We start from the raw sequence: 25,265 nt of genomic DNA, 5'->3' as shown, positions 1-25,265 counted from the left end.
GTGATCTGCAAGTTGTCAAGTGGGCTTTATTCATAATCATACAAGTACACAATGGCTGATCATCAACCAACAGACCTTTAAGAAAAGTCTACTTACAGCTACAATTCTGTCATTAACCTGAATGCATCCACTCTGGTCCGCAGCACTGCCCGGTATGACCCCCTTCACAAAAATACCTGAAGAGCCTGAAAAGTAGATAGGAAAATAATGAGCTTTAAAAAGGTCCATCAAACGCCATTAAACAAAGGACAGTCCACAGTTGAGTAGAAATGGTGATGCCTTATGACTAAAATGTTGTAATGCAACTTTTTTTTTTAACTTAAAGTGTACCTAAAAAAACTAAAATATATTGTAGCCTACCAGTCCTGGCTGCACCTGCGCAATACAGCCCCACAGACAACTGTTCAACCATCTTCAGAGTATGCATCTCTGGAGGAGGAAGGTGAGTTATGTTAGATCAGGGGAAACCTGATCAGTTAGGTCAGAGGGGAGCTCGGATGTGAGAGGAGGGGAGCTCGGATGTGAGAGGAGGGGAGCTCGGATGTGAGAGGAGGGGAGCTCGGATGTGAGAGGAGGGGAACTCCAAGTCCTAATTTATTTATTTTTGCTTGTGGTTAAAGCCATACCAGACCCCTGTCTAGGATACATATATGATTTTCACATTTTAGACTGGGGTGCCTTGACTGAAAAAAGGTTGAGAAATACAGGGTTTGGGTCATGGCAGGGGGCAAAAAGGATAAATGCACTTTGACTTTTAAGTGTGTTTATTCTTTAAAGAAAAAGAAAAAAAGGAAACTAATGCTGCCACCACATCAAGTATATCACTGGCATATGGTTTAACATGGAACCTCTACACAAGCAATTTTAATTAGTTCTGGATAGAATAAGGAAGGGTTAGTTCCCCAGTGTGTCATGAATACCTTTGGTGGGCCAAACCTTCATTATAGGTGGGACACTGCAAGGGTTGGGAGTTCTGTGCCACACTGCAATGTGGGAAAACATGCCCCCTCTAGTCTTACAGCTTTTATGGTTGTATGTATTGCATTGGACATTTTGGTTAAGCTGTCAGTGCAGGTCAGACATTGGGCAAGACCTATTAAAACAGGTGGCAATGCAAAGACTGACACAGTGGTGTAAAATGTGGGAGCCACTGCTGTATCAAATACTGCCAAGCACTATAGAAAGTGTGCTGGTCCAAGGTTGGGACTGTCCATTTCCACTGGCTCCACTGGGCAGTTTACACCCTAGTTGGATAGCGTCTCTCAGAGAGTACAATGAATGCACTTTACAAAAGGGGGCAGAGCAGAGAAGATGATGTATAAGACTGGAGAACCACATGGGAAAAGGAAACAAATGGAAAAGTAATCAGCCACAGCAAGTAACTATAGCAACGTTGGCAGTCCATAATGTAGTTGCCCATCAAATTATTTACTTAAGTGTATGATTTTGGGCAGTATTCATAAACTGCAAAAAAAAAAAAACTGAAGTGATGGTGATGTGTGACTGACAAAGGCTTAAGACATGGTCTATGTGTAAGGCCCCATTCACACTGAGCGACATGAAAATCGCGCTATTTTCCACGCGATTTTATATGAGCGATATTGAGCGACTTGTCGCGCGTCTTTTTCCTATTGGGCTGTATGCAATCAGGAGCAAAATCACTTGAAAACGCTCGAAAAAAGGGTCATGTAGGAGCGTCAAGCTACAGCGACGAGCTACAAGCAATATTGAGCGACGAGATGTGAACAGCTCCATTGAAATGGATTGGAGAAGCTACATAGAGCGCTATCGCGTGGAAATATGAGCGATATCGCTGCAAAAATCGCGCGATAAATCGCTCAGTGTGAATGGGGCCTAAGAGTGACAGGTGCTCTTCTGTAGATTTATTGAAGAACAAATATAATCTTAGTGGATATGTTCTATGAAGAATCCATCTGCCAGATTGGAATGGAGGGTGAAGGTAACACTCAAGGACAATAGACACTTATGTATTATCATGCAGCAGCAACGAGTATGATACACAGGGGTAATAAGGGGCCATGCACTGGATTGACTCAATCAGGCAGTGGAGGGGACACCCACATACCTGCTCAAATACTGTGCACTGAAGTCTTATCATTGGTTCGAATTAAAGAGATAAAATAAAAAAGAATCTGAATATTGATAGAAGTACAATGTTAATAAACAGAAAAATACTAAACACAACACTTGTAATTTAGTTTTAGCTGGAGGCCAGTTAGGAAACCTAATGCAAAATGTACACAGCTTCTCGGTCCACTTGGGAAGATTTGCCCCAGTAAAGCACAGCTACACAAAACCAAGCTTCCAACTCAAAACCCTACAGACCTCAAGGGGAAATCATTCTGCATATAGCCAGACACAAGGGTATTGGGAGGGACACTGTTCTCTGAGACATCTCCCTGCACATTGGACAGAAGAAATTATGTTCATTCACTGTCCAAGCAGCTTGGGGGTGGAACGGTGACAGAGGTAACTGCAAAAGTGAACCAGGAGACAAAAGTGTCACCTGCCTGACCATAGAGTGTAGCAGAGGTTTGTAAATGGAAAGATAGCGGAACAGAAGGACAACATCTAAGGCAAGTAAAAAAAACACTTTGAGGGGAAGTTATCAAAACTGGAGCAGATGTGCATGGCAACCAATCAGCTTCTCGCATTAGTTTGTTCAGTTAAGATTTAAAAATGAAAGAGAGAAGGTGATTGATTACCATGCACAGCTGCTCCAGATTTTGTCTGCTCCAGTTTTGATAAGAGCCCCCATTTGTGTATATGGATTTTAACTAAGTAGGTTAGGGTTAGTAGTAGGCTTTGTCTTCAGTTCTATATGAACAAAAATAAAAAAATCTCTTTATACTGTACTTCCTCCGGTCAGAGCAGGGAACGAGCATTTGTCCAGGATTGAGCGGTGCTCACGTAATGAACTGTCCATAATTAATAGTCCTGGAGTACTGCGAGCCCAGCATAAGTGATGATGCACCTCTAGGGCCATGTACACAACAGGCTGTGCGGACAGGTCATGGCCAACATTACATTATTGTTGATTTGGCCAAAGAGGACTGCCAGCTCTGGACTGAGGAGGAAGCTGGGGGCAGTGCTGGAGCATAGAACTTGGATTTTATTTTTTATGTTTAAACACAAGACAAAGGGGAAGGGGGGGTAATAATTTTAGATTACAAACATACAGCTGGAGTTACATTTTCAGGAACCAGCTTGTAATTCAGGCTTAGTGTTCTTTAAGCATCCATCTTGTGTTTTAATTTTTATTACTAACTCCTCACCTCCGCTGTTTGAACCGGTGTATCCAATGATGGTAATTCCAAGACTCTGGCCTTCCTTCTTAGTAAGTGCGACATCATACAGATTACCATCCGGACTATCCTAAAATATGAAAGCAAGCCAGTTAACACACACACACACATTCAAGACAATAGACCTGATCCGGTGACAGCAGAATGAATAAAATTAACATTTTTTAAAAGGGTATTTTTTTGGTGGATGTACCATATGGAGCAAACCACACACACTGCAATCTGACATCTATCTCATCTATCTAAAGAAACAAACCTTTTTTATTGACACAGATTAAGAAATAGTTAAAACCCGTTGTAATGTTTTTCTGTTGGCGAGATTTCCCTTTACTTCCTGTCTTGAAGACAACAGAAGAGAGGAAACCACTCCAAAAAGTCAGGGAAATCTCTTAGACAGTTGTCACCAGACAAGGGGACTCATTGGAAGATTTAAATTCACCTCCTGTTCTGGTAACACAACATTTTAAAACCAGGACAAAAATAGAGGGTGAATCTATACCCAGCGAGGACACGGGTGACAAAAACCTGAAAGGGGTCCTAACATTATGCCACTCTATCCAAAATGAAAGTGACAATTAAGGAGCCAAATCTAAAAAAATAAATTCAAGCACCTTAACTATTAACAACAATGTCTCTTCTGTGTGTATCACTCGGCTGTAGATCCTCCAATCATCTCTGAATTGTCCCTCCTTCTGGAGGGGGGCTACTTATTTTCCCCATGGTCACTGTGTGTGTTGTAAAGTAGTCACCGCCCCAAGCTCACTCCCGGGATGGACTACAATCTCAGTGCAAAATAGCACACTAAACATGAGATTGTAGTCCATCCCGGGAGTGAGCTTGGAGTGGTGACTATTTTACAACACACACAGGGACCATGGGGAACAAAAGTAGCCCCCCTCCAGAAGGAAGGACAGTGTCAGCACCAATTCAGAGAATATTGGAGGATCTACAGCCGAGTGATACACAAATAAGATACATTGTTGTCAATAGTTGGGGTACTTGAATGCATTTTTAAGATCCAACTCTTGAGTTTAGCGTCACGTTAAGTGCTATTCTGTATAGTAGTACTGCGAGCCCTTGGCCAGCATGGTGATGCACCCCCCAGGTGGCGGATCCATGACAGTCTGGGCTCACAGGAAGTGGGTTGAATGACTCTGAGTTTCATTTATCAATGAAGAGGATCACTGATGGCCATCTGAGTATTACAGCACAATAAGATTTTTGTGTTATAAGTGCTGTATCAGAAAAGTGCAGGTCTGATTTAATCCATCTATTCTGGTCAACTAACAAACATAGGCCTTGGAATTGTAATCATAAGGTTCTAATACTCACAGTGTGGACATTCCTCACCTCCGAAGGAGGCACTGACCCCACTGGCAACGTGGCTGGAGCAGGTGGAGGTGAAGGTCTCATGGGAGTCTTTCCAACAGGATCTCGAGCCACAACCATCCGGACAGAATTTCCACAATTCCTTAACACCTGGGCTACCTGATCGCTGGCCATTCCTTGGACATTGGTATCTCCAATTTTCAAGATATGATCTCCGGTCTTTAATCTTCCATCCTACAAATTGAACACCCAGAACAATGTTACTATGTAGGAAAGATAAATGAAAAAAAACTGACATGCCAGTGTGATTTCTCAAGTCAAAAACAACCTGTAGCAACATAGTAACCAGAGATTACATACTGTATCTCAACTGTAGAATTTGTTGTTTACTTTATAACATTTTCTTAATAAACGTCTAAATTTTCAGGTGCATTACCAGTCTGTATTGAATGGATAGGCTTCATTCTCAGTGATGTCACTGGTCTCTAGTGAATGGATAGGCTGCATTCTAAGTGATGTCACCTCTCTCCATTGGATGGATAGGCTGCATTTTCTGTGGTGTCACTGGACTCTAGTGAAGGGATAGGCTGCATTCTCAGTGATGTCACCGGTCTCTAGTGAAGGGATAGGCTGCATTCTAAGTGATGTCACCGGTCTCTAGTGAAGGGATAGGCTGCATTCTCAGTGATGTCACTGGTCTCTAGTGAACGGATAGGCCGCACTCTCAGTGATGTCACCGGTCTCCAGTGAATGGATGGGCTGCATTCTCAGTGATGTCACCGGTCGTTAGTGGATGAATAGGATGCATTCTCAGTGATGTCACCTGTCCATAGTGAATGGATAGGTTGCATTCTCAGAGAGGTCACCGGTCTCTAGTGAATGGATAGGCTGCATTCTCAGAGAGGTCACCGTTCTCTAGTGAATGGATAGGCTGCATTCTCAGTGATGTCACCGGTCTCCAGTGAATGGATAGACCACACTCTCAGTGATGTCACCGGTCTCTAGTGAATGGATAGGCTGCATTCTCAGAGAGGTCACCGTTCTCTAGTGAATGGATAGGCTGAATTCTCAGAGACGAACAATTAGGAGGCTAAAAGAAAAAAATTATCTGCAAAAGCTCCAATCGGCCAACAGGTACACTTTAAGACATATTTAATCACAGCAGATTTCCTTGCTGCCTCAAAAGGAGCAGCTGAAATTTCTTTAATAAGCTGTCCTGGATGGATTTTTAGCACCAATATACATATTTACAGCAGTTTTGAGAGGATACTTTGACATTCGTTATAAGCAATGGGTTTTACTTAATGAAGACATTGTAAAATACATAAAATATATTATTACCGAGATTAATAGAGGGTTTTATTTAACATGAGTGCAGGAGAAATTAGCCTTTTTCCCTCTCCCCTCATGTTTTCACTTAATTGCATCCAGTTTTCAAGCTCTCAGTTTGCAGCTGCTTAAATGCCTTATGTATCTCCCGAGTTAAATTGATGAGATCTATTTATTTTTGCAATTAACCAGCCATAAAGCCCTTTAAATTCCAGAAACGGGCCTCTCCATCCAGATAGTATATGGTCACAATTACAGACGATGTATTTTAAATTAAAAAGGCAAAAGGTCCTGGAGTGAGATGTGGATGGTTGGAGGGAATAAGAGTACACAGGACAAAGTCGGTTGTATATCACCCGGTGCTGTATGAGAACTTTTGTTATTTTCAAGGCAATGTACATTTTTTAAAAGTTCCTAAAGTGAACCTGTCATTTAGCTATTACCTTTAAGAGGTTGCTCACACCAGCTGTGGTGACTGGCGTGTTAGCACTCCCATCACCACAAGGACACACAGAAAACAACGGTTAACAATGTGTAACTATATTGGCAGAGCACAAAGTGTGCACTCTATTCAGGTCTCTGTACAACTGAGGTGCCATGCAGTGCGCTGCTGAATAATGCAACATGTCTGCACTTTTCTGCATGGCACATGACACCGCAATGCTGTGCGGGGAAAATTCAGACATGCTGCCTTTTGCAGCTGGCCATACGCGTGTTCATTTCATAGGGCAATCAAACTTATTGATACCATTTTTGCTGATATTGCAAAGTTAGCCAAAAAAAAACAAACAGAAAATAGTGATTTGTATCAACCACGAAAAAAAAAGATTGGAAATCAAACTTGATGGAAAAATTTGATCACTTTTCACACAATTTATTTCAGCTTTTGATTTGATCATTAAAGAAAATGTATTCAGGCGGTCCAGTTTTCACTTCCAAGTTGATCAAATCTGAACTTGTAAGTGATTGCTTAGTTACTGGTGATTATTGCAATCACATGTGCAATTCCAGATGCATGGAAAGTGATTGAAATTGACTAAAAATTGCCACACATATGGCCAAGTATAGTGCATTTTTAGGGCCCGTTCACACCAGATGCAGTGCGTCCCGGCCCGATTCTGGCCTAGAATGCACTGCATCGCATTGTGGCCAACTCACTTTTTTGTGGGGCAGGAAGGGGCATGGCGGGCCACTGAAGTGAATGACACCGTAGCCATACCCTCCGGTCGCAATGCGAAAGGCCGCACGTGATCGCAAGGCACATTATGCCTGCGGTCCGGTGCGATCAAAATAGTGCAGCATTTGGATCGGACCGGACCAGAGGCATAATGTGCCTTGTGATCCCGTGCGGCCGATCGCATTGCGTGGCTACGGTGCCATTCACTTCAATGCCCTTAGCGAGTAAATAATTTGACTTTACCTGATGCAACTTTTCCAGTTTGGTAAGCTGTTCCCTGATGTGACTTTTCCAGTCTGACAAGCTTTGCCTTCCATTGCATTTTAGTAATTGTAGAGATGACATAGATAATCTACTAGGGCAAGGGTAGGGTAACTGCTACAATGACTTTACCGAACTGGTTATTAACTGCTAAGGTACAGAATGTGGAGCAGTTGCCCATGGCAGCTTCTATCTTTAATTTTTAACCCTTAAGGGCTCTCCAGTGCGTTGCAGCATACATTAGTGGCCTGAACGGCACTGGATTGCATAATTAAGTTCTGGGGCATTCAAGTCAATGGCACTGCAGCCACCCCTCAGTGCGATCGCCCGCACCAGAACGCGTGGCACAGCAATGCCCATGGTACAATTGCCAAAAATAGTGCGTGCACTGTTTTTTGTAATCGTACTGCAGGTATTGCCATGCCACGCGTTCTGGTGCAGGCAATCGCGCTGCAGGGCGAGAGGCGTGGCTGTGGTGCCATTGACTTGAATGCCCCCTCCCGCCCCAGAACGCAGGGAGGCTTAAATATGGGATCCAGTGCGTTCTGGCCACTAGCCGTGCTGGAAAGCATTGGTTTCTCCCATGCAGCCCCCCAAAAAACATGATAATTTATATATAATTTATATAATACCATTACTCAGGAAAACAGAAAAATCTGCTAACGATCCTTAAATCATTAGTGTGATCGCTGGCGCAGATATATTTCGGTGTACGAAGTTTAAATCATCGTAATGATATTGGCTGTATTACCCATTCCACAGAACGAGGAGATAAATTACCTGATCAGCCAGTCCTCCGGTTAAGATCGTTTTGACAATTACCCCGCTGGCTTTTCCGCCAACAATCCCGAACCCTAATCCCGAGCCGTCGTTAATGAGTTCAATTTCTTCCACGTGGCCCCAACACATCTGCAAGGCAAACACACACACAAAAAAAAAAAATCAATCTCATGAACTTTCAACTAATACATCAACAGGACACACACAGCAGAGCTCAGATCATTCAGAATGTTACATGGATTTTCCTACTCTGTGCCGCGTCAGCAGACTAGATGTTGGAGTATAACTGGGTCTGATCTGCCTGGAAGGGTTTTGTGGGAAAGAGTCGCTCTTCCATATGGCTCCCATTACACTGAACATTAGCAGTTGCCTATTGTATTAATTGCTTATATTTAACGTATACATATGCTGTACATCTACAGAGCACATGGAGTGTGTGTGCACATGGGGGATTCTTATCCTCAACATGTTGACCTAATTTTCCTTGATTGAATCAATTAGTTTAAACACTCGGCACATATAGAATCTTACCGACTGGAATCTAAACCAGACAGATATAAAAGACACCAATTAATCCAGCTCTGTATTCATTACCACACTAACAAATGTTTTTGAATGGAAACAGTGTAAATACCAAAATGTGACTTGATACCTGCCTCTTGCAGCCCCTGTACAGAAGAGATCAGAATGCAAGAGGAAAAAGCCACGCAAGGAGTCAATCAGTTCATGTACTGACAAGGAACATGCTGACAGAAGGATGAAGCAGAGTGGTGGAGAGGTGAGCTTATTACTGTGCTGATATGCTGGGAAGCAGCACAAGGAGCCAATCAGTTGTGATGCCGGGTCATGTGCTAACAAGGGACATGCTGATAGGAGAGAAAAGAGTGAGACACATAGGCTCCTCAGTCTGCTGCTTCCCCTTTCCACTGTCCAGTCACAGGCTGGGGGAAGGCCACAACCTCTAAGGCCTCATTCACACCAGAGACTGTGCGTTCCGGTCAGATTCTGGCCAGGAGCGCCCTGCATCGCATTGCGGCCAGCACAGTATGTTGTGTGGCAGGAGGGGGCGTGGGGGTCCATTGCAGTGAATGGCACCATAGCCACGCCCTCCGGCCGCAATGCGATTGGCCACACGGTAACACAAGGCACATTACGCCTGCAGTCCGAACAAAATATTGCTTGCAGCGTTTTGTTCGTACCAGACCACAGGCATAATGTGCCTTGCGTATCGCATTGCAGCCGTAGGGCGTGGCTATGGTGCCATTCACTTCAAGGGACCGCCACACCCCCTCCTGCCCCACATTATACTAAGTGGCCACAATTGGGCCGGAACGCACTGTGTCTGGTGTGAATAAGGCCTGAGCCACCGTTCACACTGAGCGGTTTATTGCGCAAATTTCCGCTCCAAAATCGCGCATATTTCCGTGAGATATCGCACTATGTAGTTAGTCCAATGCATTTCAATGGAGCTGTTTATATCTTACAGCTCAATGTCGCCTGTAGCTTGTACATGACCCTTTTTTGCACGATTTTGCTCGATTGATTACAGCCCATTATGAAAAGTCGTGCGACCTAGCGCGACAAGTCGCGCAATATCGTGGAGAAACACGCTATTATCCATGTCGCTCAGTGTGAATGGGGACTAAGTGTTACGTGACTGCAGCAGAGAAAAATTAGGTCTCCTCCCCTGCCAGACAGGACAGTACTTTGTGGCAGAACTGTGTAACTCTCAGAACTGAATCAACAGAAATACACATTTGTTAGCAGGTAAAACAGCTATTTGCATTTGTTGGCTTGAACTTCAGCTTCAGGTCCTAAGTCAACAAACCTGCTTTGACCATTGGGCACTTCTGTGACCATAGATAATTAATTGATGTGTATTTAATTCACAACTGACCTCCTTTTGATCTACATTGGACATGCTTCAAGCTGCTTTTGCATTCTCATAGACTTGAATGGGGGAAAAAGCAGTTCCAATTCAAGTGAAAGCCCTTTGGCAAAGGCTCATAAGGTGGCCATAGACAGCCAGATCTCACAGCCATCCAACATAAAGTAGTGGTTGTCAAATTACAAGGTGTAAAGGGCCTCAACTGTGGCCCCTGACAGCTCCAAAGGGCCGCACATAAAATTCAGTTTATGACAGAAGACTATCAGAGACTCCAGACATACTAGAGGAGACAATCAGAGACTGCAGACATGCATGAAGGGTGGTTGGAGACTAAACACACACTAGAGTAGTTGGTCAGAGACTGGGGACATGCTGCATGGGACTTCCAAAAGATCATGGTCATTATTGTCTTTTTTACAACTGAAAGCTTCCACTACTGACTGCTAAACTCTCTAAAAAGGGCCCCATAACGAGTACCAAAAGGCAGCAAAAAGGACCATAAGGGAATATAAAAATACTTTTGTTTGATACAAAACTAACTCTGTAAACGTACCCTAACCCTCCTTTGACCTGCATTACTCTGAAGGAAGACAACTTACTTGCTCATTCATCTGGTTAGTTTGGCTCTGAGTAGTAATGGGCGCCGGCAGTTTAGCTACCACCAAGTGTAAGAATCCAGAAGACTGCTGGAGCAGAGATATGGCCTCTTGGTGGGAGACGGTTACGTCCAATGGGGTGTAATTAATTGCCAGGATCTGGTCATTTTCCTTAAGACGTCCATCCCTGAAAGACATCAACATTGGTATGAGGCATTTTTCCAACCAACACATTGATAAGGGCAGATGTTTCCTACATTGTAGAGAACATCTCCATATTGCATGAATGCTTAGAAAATGAGGCTTTAAAAAGGACCAGCCGCTAGTAAGCTTAGACAATAATTCAGACATTCACTATAAAAGAACTGTACTATTTATGCTTACTTATGGAAGGATATTAGCGGTCATCTCATTTAGCTTTGCTTACTTCACACAAGGACAATTGTGGAGCTGAGACACATAGCTGAGAAGTCCTCTGATGTATGGCCAGTGGTGTCATGTCACCTGCTTGACCCCGTGCTAATAACGCACACCATCTCAACTTCTGAGTGAACATGACAGTATTAAGGCTGAACTCTATCTCTTTTTTTTTTATGTAATGCTGCTCTTCTGGGTTGAACCATTTAACCCACTTTCTGGAAGGCCAGGATGTCACTGACCCACCCGCTGGGTAATCGTCATCACATTTTATTTTTGGAGTTCTACTATGCATAATAAAGCCTCTCTGTTGACACCTTACCGTTGGCCCTTTAAGGGGTGCTCAACGCCTGTGACAGGCTGGCTTCCTGCTCAGCAATCTCATCGAAAAAAATATATTAAAATTTACCCATCCTTAAAGCCAATGAGACAAACGTCTAGTACACAGTTCACAAAAACAGAAACAAACTTCTTTTCCCAGTTCTTGCTCCAGATTCTTCAGAGCCACATTGCAGCATCTGGTATCGATGACCGGTGTGAACTGCACCGGCCTTGTTCGACCCAACACATCATTACCGATGATACAAAAACAGCCATTGCCCAAAAATCGAATTTCTCACTCCCTCAACATGACCCCTTCTGTTATCTCCCCACCCACATGTTTTCCATGATACGGATGGCTGAAATTGTTGGAAATTCAAGTCTAACTCTGTGCAGTTACAAAATCTATTCCCCAACCCCTGACCCTCAAACCACCTCCCTACTTACCTGAATTGTGGGGTGCTTCTGCTTACAGATATCTGTTAATATTTGAATTCAGCATGACCCAACCGCACAACCAGGGATCTGTGAATGAAAAAACGGCAAGTCCCATCTGCCACCACGGCAGAGGGACTCCCAGATTGTGCCCGCACCAGTGCAGTGATGTCACCACATTTGCAGTCTACTGATTACTCTCTCAAGCCCCATAACAGAAGACTACTCCCTCGAGCCCCATAACAGAAGACATTTATCCGAGTACGGACTTGGGCACTGCACCCACTAAGCACTGAACACAGTTGCAATGCTCTGCAGAGTTGATTGCAAACATTTAATAAAAGGCATATGACTACAAAATCCCCCCTACAACTGATAAAATACATTGTTATTTAAGGGATGAGAGAACACGCATAATTATTTACCTTAATCCAGGATCCCAGGATTAAGTCTTTCTCCTTGCCGGTTCCATTGCTGAGAACCAGTCCCCCCAAAGCTGCTTCCACAGGTCTTGTCACCACCCCACATGCCAATTTCATCACGTATAATGCTAGACCAGTGGCCACCGCTGTTGCTGCATTGTTAATGAAGTAGCAGTGCCCATCCACATTCAGAGAAGAGGACAACAGATGGCCGATAGGAACGGCAGGTTAATTTAAGTATTAGCATTTGTGTCAATGGCCTCAGTTTGACATCACTGTGAGACCCTTCTGGAATCATTCCGAATTCATTGACAGGTGCACTTGACCTGCAGGTGACCTCCTTCTGATCTGCGTTTGACCTGGCGAAAAGTGGATTTTGGGTTCCACTAGACCTGCATGGGACTGCAACACCCATTGAAGCAAGCAATAGCCCAATGTCAAGGAAACTAAAAGCTGCCATACACGGCCAAGGATGTCGAACGGGAGGCCGTCAACAAGGCCACCCAGAGTGTATGGCCAGCTTTGCTCTGTTGTCTCATCCTCTAAAAAAAATGAGCAATAGATTTTTTTATCAGCTGGAGGGGGAATTTTTTATCATCCTGGAATTAGTTGGAGTTCAGCTTAATGGTGAACCCATGAGTAATAGGGGGTTGCCATAGCTGAACTCTATCTACAAATGCTAGCTTCCTGGCTGTTACCCTGAGCTACACAAATCAGGAAGGTCAGAGAAACTAGAAATCCTTGTCTGCTGGCTGGTTCTGGATTAGCGACAAAGCATTGAAGCCAAAGAATTCACATGAAAGTCAGGCAACTAGCATTTTCAAGATGACAATTCAGGAAACGTTTCCTTTAAAATAAATGTAAACCCAAATCAATATAAATCAGACATTATTTCAGTTATTTTCATTCTTTTTTTAAATCTGCAGTTTTAATTAAAATAATCCCTGGTCCCATCGCCCGTACCTGGTTCCCCTGGATGGAATACATTCGGTCCCCTGACTACCTCACCCTCAGATAGGAGACTGCCAACCTGCGCAGGATGGGGAAATTGCCCCTCACTTCCTTTCAACTTGCTTACCTTCCTCATCTCTCTATTGTACTACCACCTATCCCCTCCCCGCTACCTAGCAATGTCATCCCACCCCGACTGCATCTCCCACCTCTCTCCCCCGCTACCTACCTCCCTACTCACCCACCCGATTCATACTCACCCGCATACCACGGTGACATCCCGAACAATACAGTTTTAAGTACGACATTGGCTACTCATACGACCGAAAGGATATCATATCACCTATTGATTGAGGACTACCCCCCTCCCTTGTTATCTTTGGATTAGCGGATACTCTTACCAGCACCTTTAATATTCCCCTTAATGCCCCCCACCGCGCAAAATCCTGGACACTGGCCATGCCAAGCATGGGGGTATTATCACTTCCTATCTGATTCAATAACTCAAATGTTTTCTATACGTTTGTAATACAACTGCTGTATTTTCTTGCCGTTAGCCCTGTGAGGGCAAATACCTGTCATACACGCATTTGCTTTTCCTTTCTGTGAATCCTGCAAAAACTTTTAAATAAAGAATTTATAAAAAAAAAAATAATCCCTGGTGATCCGGCCATAAGAGTGCTCATTCAGCCTCTCCCTGCTACTGGGTGGCAATGCTTTGTCCCCCATCTCCTCATTGCCCTTCTGCATTGTCACCCTGTAGCATGGGCTTCTAATGGAGACTACATGCAGCCATTTCTACACACATTACACAGGCATTGTTCACTGTTGTCACCATAAAGAATGACACCCTGGAAGATGCCGTGCAGCCATCACTGGAGTGCATGTAGGCAGAAAGTGACTGCAAAGAGGAAATCAAGAAGAGCAAAATTTAATAAAGAAGGGAAAAAGGTTACAAAAAAAAAGCATTTTATCCAAGCAAGGATGGCCATTGTTTATGATTCACAGGGCTTCAGCAAACTAAATTCAGCTAGGGTTTACATCTACTTTAAGGGCTCCTACTATGTCACATTAACAGAAAGCAGAATATTCCTGACATAGAAACAAAATGTGCCCCTTACCTGTCTGCAATGCTTCCCGCTTGCACTCCTTTGATAAACACACCGGCATCTCCCCCACCGCCATTTTTCAGCGCCACCACACTAAAACCGAGGCCTCCGACAGTAGGCTTTTCTATATCTATATATTCAATTTGCCGACCCTAATGCAAAAAAAAGAAAAAAAAACAACAAATAGAATTTTGATTTGTTAGGCCGCAGTCTCTGCCAACGAGCTCAATTTGCTCCGGAGGGACCGGGGAACTCTGAGAAATTTATATCCTGTAAGACAGGACAAGCTCAGCACTTTGATAATAAATTAATTCTGCCCAAGATCTCACTCCATTACTTCCCAGTGAAAACAGAGAACAGCACATGCCGTCAGCTCCGTGACGGAAAACCTCGGGGAGTTTCAGAACTATTTTCACACTTCATTCTCCAGCTAAATAAGTTGTACGTCGGGACCCGGCTTAAATGAAGACTGAACTAACTGCTGTTTGGCAAAAGCAAAATTTTAAGATTTTTTTTTTCTCCCCCACCTAGACGACCAACACATTTTTCTTTAAAACAAATTCCACTGAAAAGAGCGCTTCATATGTGAAGAATTTTAATTGGCGGTGCAAATGACCAAAAGAAACACGACAAGAGAAAAGAAGTCTGTCAGCAGTTTTTGCTCCTGTGGTGCCAACGTTCTCATGGGCCTACCGCAGTTACAAACAAGGACTTACTGGGCTGGTTTAAATGACTGAACAGGCAACACCATTATGGAAACTGGGCCAGAGAAGGTCCACTCTACTTAGATTTAAATTTGAATCCAAGGCACATGGACACAACTCTATTTCTTAAACCTCAATCGTATGATACATTTTAACCCCTGCCCACTATCTAATCCCTAGAATAAAAAAAATAAATAAACCTTTTTTACTTACCTTAAGCTGTGGTCATGTGACCATGGCCGGATTTACTCTCTCTGCTGACCCAATGCCAGGTTCCTCAATGCGCCCCCCCAGTATGCAGGCTGCATACAAGTGATCTCGGTGACATCGCCAGATCACTTGTACAAAACAAGCGGCGGCTTCCCTGCTGTACATTTAGCCCTGCTTGCCCAAAGTACCCGCCCAGGCATCTGGAGATAGGAATTCCACACCTCTGCTGCCCCTCTACTCCCTGCTGCCCCTAGACCGGGCCTTGGTTGGCCTTGTGAGAAATCCGGCCCGGCTGACAACACAGTCACGATTCTTCTCCTCTTCAGTTTACTTCCTGCTTGGGTCCTTCTTTGAGTGTCCATGTCTGCACTCGCATGACATGGACACTTCCTATTGGATGTCAATTGGCCAGGGTCCTCTCAGGAGGGGAGTGAAGGGGAAAAGCGGTCTCAGGCAACATTGAACCACTGGAGTTGCGGTCCCCTTACCAGGAAACGACGGTGGCGAGGTACCCAAAAGGGGGAACATAGGTGAGTATATCTGACTTCACAAAGTGAGGAGAAAAAAAAAGGACTAGTAGTTAGGAGGTGGGTGGAAGGGAGGGGGTGGGAAAAAAAATCATTTTTGAGTTGGACTTTAATACATCATTAAAGTAAAAGGAAAGGAGGGATGCACCGATACCGGTTTTTCGTTATCGAGTGCGAGTACTGATATTTAGCTTTCAGTACTCGCCGATAACAAGTACCGATATCGGTACTTCCGCTAGCATGGAGACGGCTTCCCGGGCAATCATGAAGCCGGGCGTCATGTCATTGCCAATTGGCAAGAAAGCAGGCTCCATGCCGATTGGCCAGAAAGCCAGCTTCCCAGCCAATAAGCATCGAGCCGGGTCTCCTTTGGGTCCTCTGTCTTTCGCCTCGCCCCCCGAGGCGATAGTAGGCCATCTTCAATATGGCAGAGAGCAGTTCTGATGTTATAACATCAACACGGCTCTCTGCAGTATTGTACTGTGAGCCCAAGCCAAACCTCTCGGCGGGGTGTCCATGGCAGCTGGGGCGCACAGGAAGTGGGGTAAATGAGGGATGTTGTGGGAGTAAAGTTTTCGTGGAAATGGCGCTGGGGACAAGCTAAATATTTTTATTTTTAAAACGCAAGCTTTAAAAGTAAAATCTGCTTTAAAGAATGTGCTGGCCTCTAAAGAAAGGCAGGAAAGTAGTTAAAACTGTTAATTGGTGACAGTTGGTCATTTCAACGGCTGCTCTTTTTTATTTTTTATTAGGCTCGCATTCTAGTTTTTCTTTTTTTTTTTAATAAAGATCGCATTCACAGAACAATAGAACTTGCATTGAACGTGTTGGAGAAAGCGTTCTGATGTCAGTGACCTACTTCAGCTGCGCAGACGGGCTTGCACTTACCGCGGCCATCTGCTGAATCTTCCTGTCGAATTCATCGGTTCCCTCGTTCTCCTGGTCGAGTCGCGACGTAACAAAGTTGTCAAAGGACAAAGAGTCCGTCTTGTTTCCCAAGTGGGCAGAAGAGTCTGCTTGAAATACCAATAAGCCTTTCTTGGTGAAATCAAATTCCGCAGAACGGTCAGCTGGCATGCGGTTCAGCTGGGAAAATGCAACAGAGCCAAATTAATTAAAAAATAATAAACCTAAAAAAATTAAATAGAAAAAAAAAAACTATGGTGCTGTATTTGGCCTAGAAAAGCATGAACATAAAGAGAACTTGTCAGTATAACTATTCAGAATCACAGCTGAGACTGCTGCTTCCTGGCTCCCAGAATCAGTGCTAGGTTAAAGAAGAACTCTATATATACACACATTAAAAAGGAGCATGTTTGTGAGTGGACTACGTTCTTAAAGTGCTACCATTTGAAGCCAATTCTCACTAATTATATATATATATATATATATATATATCTCAATCATCAGGTAAATAAATCTGCTTCATTTGAGCCCTCTGGACAAAATGAGCACTTAGCCCTAGCACTGCGTGGGTAGCCCCACTGCAAGGGTACGTTTTTTGTTTGCCCAGAGTTCTTCTTTAAAGGAGAGCTACTGGAAGAGTAAAATTTCCTGTTCCAAAGAGTTTGAGTCGACGTGTGACAATACAGCCGTCACATGCCGCCACTATAGATCGTGAACTGAGCAGTCACAAACCACTGATCGCTCAGCTCACAGCTTCTTCCTCCAGAGAGTGGTGACTGTCAGTCACCACTCCCCTCAGCGATTCTCCTCTCTCTATTCCTCCAGCATTTATTGGAGGGACACACAGGGGAGGGAGCGGGCACAGCTAGTTCTGGCTCTATAAAGGCAGTGCCAGCTGTCAATCAGGCAGTGGGGTGGATCCCAACAATATACTGCCTGCAGCATGGCTCTGGGCCATCAGCTTATAGGTAGCCTGCTAGTTGCTTACTTTGGGTCATACAAGTACATTAGTAAATATACTACTGTGACCCAAAAGAGAGCTAAAGTTTAAAAAAAAGCTTTGGCTATAGTTCTCTTTTAGGGCCCGTTCACACCAGACACAGTGCGTTCCGGTCCGATTCCAGATCGCATTGCGGCCGGCTCCGTTCGTTGTGGGACGGGAGAGGGCGTGCCAGTGCATTGACCTCAATGGCACCGTAGCCACGCCCTCTGTCCACAATGCGATCGGCCGCACGGGAACGCAAGGCGCATTTCAAGGACAGGTAGATAAGGCCGAAGGCAGAAGAGGGCGACCTCACAGTCTTTTTGGCAAGATCCTGGGAACACAAAATCTTGTGAGAGGATGTGTGGAGAGAGCCAGAGTAACTGCACTGAGAGCTCCCGCTAGTGGCTAATCTACAAATCTCAAATATTTAAAACAATAACAAAATTAAGTAACAGCAAGCTCTTAAAAATGTGAAGGTCACACAATACTTTAAAACCTAACTTAAGTCTATAAATGTTTCATCGCTTTATAGTCCTGTGTCCACATTGATTTGCGATTCATTTGTGCTAGGAAATTCCATTTAGTAAAAATGTTGCTTCCTGCCCCCACAGTGCAGTGTTCTGTGCTCGCATAGCTGAGTAACAGCCCCACCCTTCTACTAACATTTCAGAAGAAGAAGAAAGGGGGCATATCTTATACGGTCTATTGCTGAGCGCAGGAAACTCGGAGAAATGGGTCCGACTCTTTTACCTGTTGGACTGTACAGCTGTTGTAACATGAAAGAGGGGCATGGAGGTTGTGAATACAATATCTATCTGACTGTATATTGATTTCTGTATTTCCCTCAATTGGGCTTTATAGTGTATCTAAAGACATTTTTTTTCTTTTTGGGTAGAGTAGGAGTTAGAACCCCTGTCAGGTTTTATAACTGCTTGTCGTTTACCCTCTCTGTTTGTGTCGATGGCCACTGTCCCTGGGACTGAAAGGAAGAGAAAATCCAAAATGCTAAGTTATTAATTAAAACAGGAAAAAGAGGAGAAATCTTCCAATTGGAACACTTGTTCCAGTGACCAGGATTGACTTTACTTTTGAAATTTCCTCTCACTTCCTGTTGTCTCTGGAGGCAGGAACTACAAGTACAAGAAGGGACACAGACAGCAAAATAAAAAGCTGACAAGTTTAGCCATACCCTGCTATATCCAAACATTTAAAAAAAAAAAAACATTTATGTCTTTAGAAACGCTTTAAGATAACAACTGAAACAATCAAAGAACACCATTACGAGAACATGCGGCACTCACCTGCTCTTTCAGTTGTTTAATGGACTGCTGCACAGTCAGTATCTGATTAAACAGGGGGCTGGTCAGGGTGTCCCGCAAGATACAAATCTTCTCATGGTGGCTCAGGTCACCCTTATCATTCAGTTTCCTCTGTAGACGTTCGACAATCTGCAGCACTTGCTGCTTGTCAAAATTAGGAGTCCCTGAAACAGCACAGCAGTTATCCGAAATACTCTTTTTTTATTTACACCATATAAACCATGCAACAGAGCAAAACACGACTTACCTGTATCGAGAAACTCCGGCATCTTTAAACAAATGCGGCAGACTGATTACGTCAAATAAACTGGAAGCAAAAACAAGACTCAGCTCAGGATATGAAGAAAATAAGAACATTATAGTAATTTGGACGAGAGTCCATTAAAGTAAACCTGTATCAATAGAATAAAGAGGCCCCGACTGCTGACCTCTCCTGAAGATCTAGTTGCTTGGCTATTATGCTAATCCAAATGCTTAGTACTCTAAAGCATGGACCGGACAATGCAGATCAGTTTTGACTTCTCAATGACTTTCTTTTCAGTGTGGATGTGCAGATACATGAAAATAGGGTCCATGCACACTGCAACGATGTGCTCTACAAAGTGCAATGTGCGGTCACTAATCCAGGGCTGGACAATTCCCAGAAGCATAGTCAATGCATAAATTACAGCTGACAGGGGTGTCCCTAGTCTGTTTGCCACCCGGGAAGGGGGTGCTGGTGGTGCACGCAATCAGTATCATTTTTTTGTGCAGATGTCACATTACAGGTCCTCTTTAACCCCAGGTTTACCATGTAAATGAACATTAGAAAAACGATGAGGGGAATTTATCACAACTGGGGCAGACAAAATGTGGAGCAGTTGCTTATGGCAACCAATCAGTTTCTCTCCTCAGTTTGTTCAGTTGAGCTTTGGAAATGAAAAGTGGATGCTGATTGGTTGCCATGCACAGCTGCTCCAGATTTTGTGTGCTCCAGTTTTGATAAATCCACCGCAATATGTTCAAGTATTACTACAGATCAGCTTTAACTCTCTAGTATGTACCAAAAAGTGAAATATCAGTTTCCGATGAACTGACCCTTTGACTCAGCATAACATGAATAGTTTCCGAATAGATTAGTGGAACATTTATTTCTAAATTTAGACTCCCCAAAAGGGGAAACATCTCAGTGATGATAAAAATGAAAACTGTTGTAAATTTCTTCAAGGTGAACTCTGGTGGAATGTGTCTAAAATACTGCAGCAAGCACAGCTGGAATCTATTGGCTGCCTCGGAAATCGCACAGTCCAGAGTGTGGAATCTGGGAAAAAAAGAGTTCAGTAGGAATCTAAACAATTCAGACATTGCACCAAGTCTAAAAAAACTGATCAGTACCACAGAACTACCACAGAATGTTACCAAACCGAACGGCTCCATTTAAGGGGTCTTTGGTGGCCTCCATTGGTAACCAGTAGAGATTCCGCCATATACATTAATGTCCATGTTATTGTTTGCTGAATATTTTACTAACTATTGCTGCACATTTTTTGGAGCTCTATGTCAGAATTAGGAGGCCAAGTGCCTGACTATCCCTTTCTATCTATTTTTAACATTATTTGATACCAGATCTGCCTGATTTTACAAATTAAATCATAAACCAGAAGCATGGAAACTGTAACTGGTCACTTTCAATGGCCAACACCTCAATTTTCCTCTTTTTGCAGTTTTCGTATAACGGTGAAAGGATTTAAAACAGTGAGCAGACTTTGTTTTTAGACCGCTCAGAATTACTTATATTACATCACATCCCTCAAGTGGCTGGCGCTCTTCTTTGGATCTCTGGCTTGAGTCCCCACCAGTTCTGCAGCGAAATGGTGTTCTCCCCGTGTTCCTGTGAGTCTTCTCTAAAAGGTGCCCATACACCTTACAACCATTGCAAGACTTTTGTCTTGCGATGGTTGTAAGCTAATGAAAAGCTTGTACGATCTGCCCATCTTGGACAGGCAGATCGTACTTGTGATCATCGAAAGCCCGCCCCGCTGACCGCAATGCTGAACGGGCAGTGTGTGCGTGCGCACGCACACCGGCCCGCTCCGCAGTTGTCGAATGAGCAGGCCAGAAACCTGCCAACGATCGTACGATTCTCGGCTGTTTTTCTAGCATGCTGGTTCGACAAAAGACGTGCGACCGTACAGTAGAAACGGTCGCACGCCTTCCATACACCTTGCGATTATCGTACGATCATGGGATTTCCCGCGATTATTGTACGATAATCGCAAGGTGTATGGGCACCTTAACTGTTGTGCTTTCCAGCCACAGGCCTATAATCCGGTTAATTGGCTTCTGGGCAACTGGGACCTCTACTCTACATTTTTCAGTATGACTGGAGGGAGACATTAGATTGTAAACTTGGATGTTGGAGGTCCTCCAACAGAGGAAAAAAGATTTGGCAGAGCTTATATAAGATGACTGTAAAATCATCAGTGTGGCCTGGCAGTGGGGAAAGTGAATAGACTTGTGGGGTGCATCACCAGAGGGATCACCAGCAAGAGAAAAGTGGCCCTGATTCCACTATATACAGTAGATCTTTAGTTCTCAATGGAGAGGTTGCCAGCAGGAGGAAGGGGGTCCTGATTACCCATACAGCCCTTTAGTTATCACTAGAGGGTAGAGATGTTCAGATACAAGTTCCGATATATTGCATTTTCACGAGAACTACCAGGGTTGCAGCTGGGACCGGGCTCTGGTGCGCCACCACTGTCCTGAAATCATTAGTCTGTATTGTTTTAGAAAAACTGTCACATGACAAAACATTTTTTTTATCAGTACTGGTATCTGTGAGTACTTGGACAAATATCAGTACTTGTAAAAAGTTTACCGGTGCATCCCTAATATACATTTAAATTTTTTTTTTTTAATTATACCTTAAAACAGAGATGTACAAATCCCAGGAGCTCCGTGTGCTCCTTAAAAATGACAGCTGCCTCCTAACTTTTCATTTTTTCTCTAGTCTAGTCCTGGAGCGGGAAAAATATCTGTACCAAGTACAGTACTTGGTATCTGAACATCCATACTAGAGGGATCCCCAGCAGGAGGTCCTGATTCCTATATATAGATCTTTATTCATCACTAGAGGGATCCCCAGCAGGAGGAAGGAGGTCCTGATTCCTCTATATAGATCTTTAGTTATCACTAGAGGGGTCCCCAGCAGGAGGAAGAAGGTCCTGATCCCTCTATATAGATCTTTATTCATCACTAGAGAGAACTCCAGCAGGAGGAAGGAGGTCCTGATCCCTCTATATAGATCTTTATTATCACTAGAGGGATCCCCAGCAGAAGGAAGGAGGTCCTGATCCCTCTATATAGATCTTTATTATCACTAGAGGGATCCCCAGCAGGAGGAAGGAGGTCCTGATTCCTCTATATAGATCTTTATTATCACTAGAGGGGTCCCCAGCAGAAGGAAGGAGGTCCTGATTCCTCTATATAGATCTTTAGTTATCACTAGAGGAGTAACCAGCTGGAGGACAGAGGTCCAGATTCCTCTATTGAGATCCTTAGTTAGGCCTCATTTAGAATACTATGTCCAGTTCTGGAAACCGCACATACATTTTTTTAAAATATTTTTTTCTCTTCTATGTTCCTTCACGACTGGAACAGAAATTTACCCAAGTGGGCAAATTAAATATATATATTTTTATACACTTATAAGTACATATACACACAGATATTTAGCTGACTTCTTTGCAAGAGCAAAGCTTGCATCTTTAGTACATAAGTGCTTTTGCAGTAATATTTACTGGCAGTTACCTGTAGGGCCGATTCAGAAAGTGTGGCTTAATTTACTAAATTAATATAGTTTTTTTACTTTGCAAATAAATAGTCACTTAGGTTAGCTAATATACAAGTGAAATATTCACTTAGATTAGTGAAAAAAATACCAAATCACGTCCAAAGAAAAAATATCCCAAAACAAAAAACAAACATATTTTTACTTGCACGTGATCGGAAGTCAGCATGGGTTCACCTCATTCAATAAACTAACTCAAGCTTCCAACAGACAACAGCACCTGTTGTCACCCCAAGAGAAACCCTCCACAATCTTCGCATGTCTGTTGTATTTTGTCAGATAACGCCTCTTTGATCAACAGCCACTTGTATCAAAAACTAGGAAGTGATCTACCTGGCCGCACCTTACAACACAGACACACCATTCCTTTACTATGCATGATGCAAATAAGGTGCAGAGAAGTGAAAAGACAGAGAACACTGCAATGAATAGCACAGCCCTCCCAGGATGGAGGAACTATAATTCTCACCAAGGCCAGCCAGCACAGCTCGAAAAAAAAAGAGGGTTTTATATTGTCCTCTGCTGATTAACCTCAGCTGTCCTGGGACTTCCTGCTTGATCCCCGCCCCTTTGTTGTTACATTGTATCTCTAAAGGGTTTTACCACTTCCTACTGTGTTACATTGTACCTCTGATAGTTACATCACCTTCTACCACGTTACATTGTATCATTGGGTGTTCTGCCATTCTCTAATGTGGTAGATTGTACCTATGGAGGGTCTATCACTTCCTACTGTGTTACATTGTACTTCTGAGGGTTCTATCACTTCCTTTTTTATTATATTGTACTTCTGAGGATTCCATCACTTCCTACTGTGTTACATTGTAAATCTGATAGTTGTATCACCTTCTACCACGTTACATTGTATTATTGGGTGTTCTGACATTCTCTAATGCGCTAGATTCTACCTATGAAGGGTCCATCACTTACTTTGTTGCATTGTACGTCTGCGGGTTCTATCACTTCTTACATTGTACTTCTGAGGGTTCTATCACTTCCTACTTTGTTACATTGTACTTCTGAGGGTTATATCACTTCCTACTTTGTTATATTGTACTTCTGAGAATTCTATCACTTTCAAGTGTATTACCTTGTACTGCTGAGGGTTTTGTCCCTTCCTATTGTGTTACATTACATCACTGGTCGTTCTGCCACTTCCAGTTGTATTAGATTGTATCTCTGAGGGTTCTACTGTAATAATTAGTATAAAAAGCTTGCCTGCCAAATCCTACTGAGTTACTTTCAATCTTTGAGTATTTCTACTGTGGTACATTAACATTTTGGGTGTCCTGCAACTGTCTACTTGGTTAGATTGTCTCTCCGACGGTTCTATTACATCCTAAAATGGCACATTGTACCCCTGAGGGTTCTATCACTTTCTAAAGTGTTACTTTGTGCCTCTACTGGTTCTGATACTTTCTGCTGAGTTGCATTGTATTTCTGTGTGTAGGTTAGTTTGTCTCTCTGGGGTTTATCACTTCCCACTGTGTTTCTCTGTATCCCTGAGTGTTCTGCCACTTCCTGTATTGTGTGATTGCTGCAATCAGTGAATGCCATTCCAGCAGGTCAGGTTCCCAGGAGGGCAGGGTGTGGTGTGACACCTGAAGCTGAACCTGGAGAGGGGGGATTCACTGTACAGGAGGCAGATCAGATCAGCACAGGGTCTCAGTCCAGCCTGGCACATAACATACCTCAATCCCAGCTCTGTCCAATCACTCCCAGCTTGTGGCAGCTGCTGCACTTTGGAGCTGTGCTGCTGATCTTTTTTTTTTTTTAACTCACTAAACCAGCTTTATTGAAAAGTAACAAACTTCCCAGTGTGACGTAGGTCAGAAAGGTAAACACCAGGTGGAGAGGCAGGGAGTGTAAGTGAACCATGCAGCCTCCGCCTTCTCTCCTGGATAAAGGATACTGCATGGGGTTAATTTAAAGGGGTATTGTGCTAAATCGTCTGAGAGTTTTCATAACACGATACATGACGTATACCAAAGATAAATATATACAGCTGCAAAGCAAAACAGCAACACCAAGACAGAAAGATATTCCAATAGGGACTGAATTATATTCGGCATCAAAATATTTACAAAACATTTCACTATAATAACAACATTTCTACCATTCTTACCACCAATAATAACAGTAACAATATGAAAGCTAATGTTTCATTTTCTAGGTCAGGGGTAGGAAACCTTGGCACTCCAGCTGTTGTGGAACTACAAGTCCCATGAGGATTTGCAAAACTTTGGCAGCCCCAGGCATGACTCCCTGAGTCAGATGCATTATAGGATTAATAGTTGCAACACATCTGGAGTGCCAGGGTTGCCTACCCCTCTTCTAGGGTGACAATGCTGCCCCTGCATAGATACAGTACACTGAGTGAGGGAGTGTTGTCACCCTAGGACAGGAAATGTCTTACTGGTCGGATCACCAGGTGAAAATAAAGG

At 43.5% G+C, this 25,265-nt stretch overlaps 1 protein-coding gene across 1 annotated transcript in view; it reads right to left on the bottom strand.

Annotated features, from left to right (window-relative positions):
• Window positions 1-24,596, bottom strand: part of PATJ (PATJ, crumbs cell polarity complex component) — a 159,812-nt gene extending 135,216 nt beyond the window's left edge. The window contains exons 1-10 of the mRNA XM_018553838.1: window positions 24,513-24,596; window positions 19,240-19,299; window positions 18,975-19,156; window positions 16,671-16,868; window positions 14,354-14,493; window positions 10,690-10,873; window positions 8,203-8,331; window positions 4,659-4,889; window positions 3,297-3,396; window positions 97-185 (exon numbers count right to left, since the gene is read on the bottom strand). Of these exons, the coding sequence (XP_018409340.1) occupies window positions 97-185; window positions 3,297-3,396; window positions 4,659-4,889; window positions 8,203-8,331; window positions 10,690-10,873; window positions 14,354-14,493; window positions 16,671-16,868; window positions 18,975-19,156; window positions 19,240-19,261 (1,275 nt within the window). The 5' untranslated portion in view covers window positions 19,262-19,299; window positions 24,513-24,596. The remainder of the gene's footprint in view (window positions 1-96; window positions 186-3,296; window positions 3,397-4,658; window positions 4,890-8,202; window positions 8,332-10,689; window positions 10,874-14,353; window positions 14,494-16,670; window positions 16,869-18,974; window positions 19,157-19,239; window positions 19,300-24,512) is intronic.
• Window positions 24,597-25,265: the final 669 nt, after the last annotated feature.

This window comes from Nanorana parkeri, unplaced genomic scaffold (genome assembly GCF_000935625.1).
Source record: "Nanorana parkeri isolate BGI_ZX_2015 unplaced genomic scaffold, ASM93562v1 scaffold131, whole genome shotgun sequence".
NCBI lineage: Eukaryota > Metazoa > Chordata > Amphibia > Anura > Dicroglossidae > Nanorana > Nanorana parkeri.
This window is presented reverse-complemented; position numbering and strand designations above follow the sequence as displayed.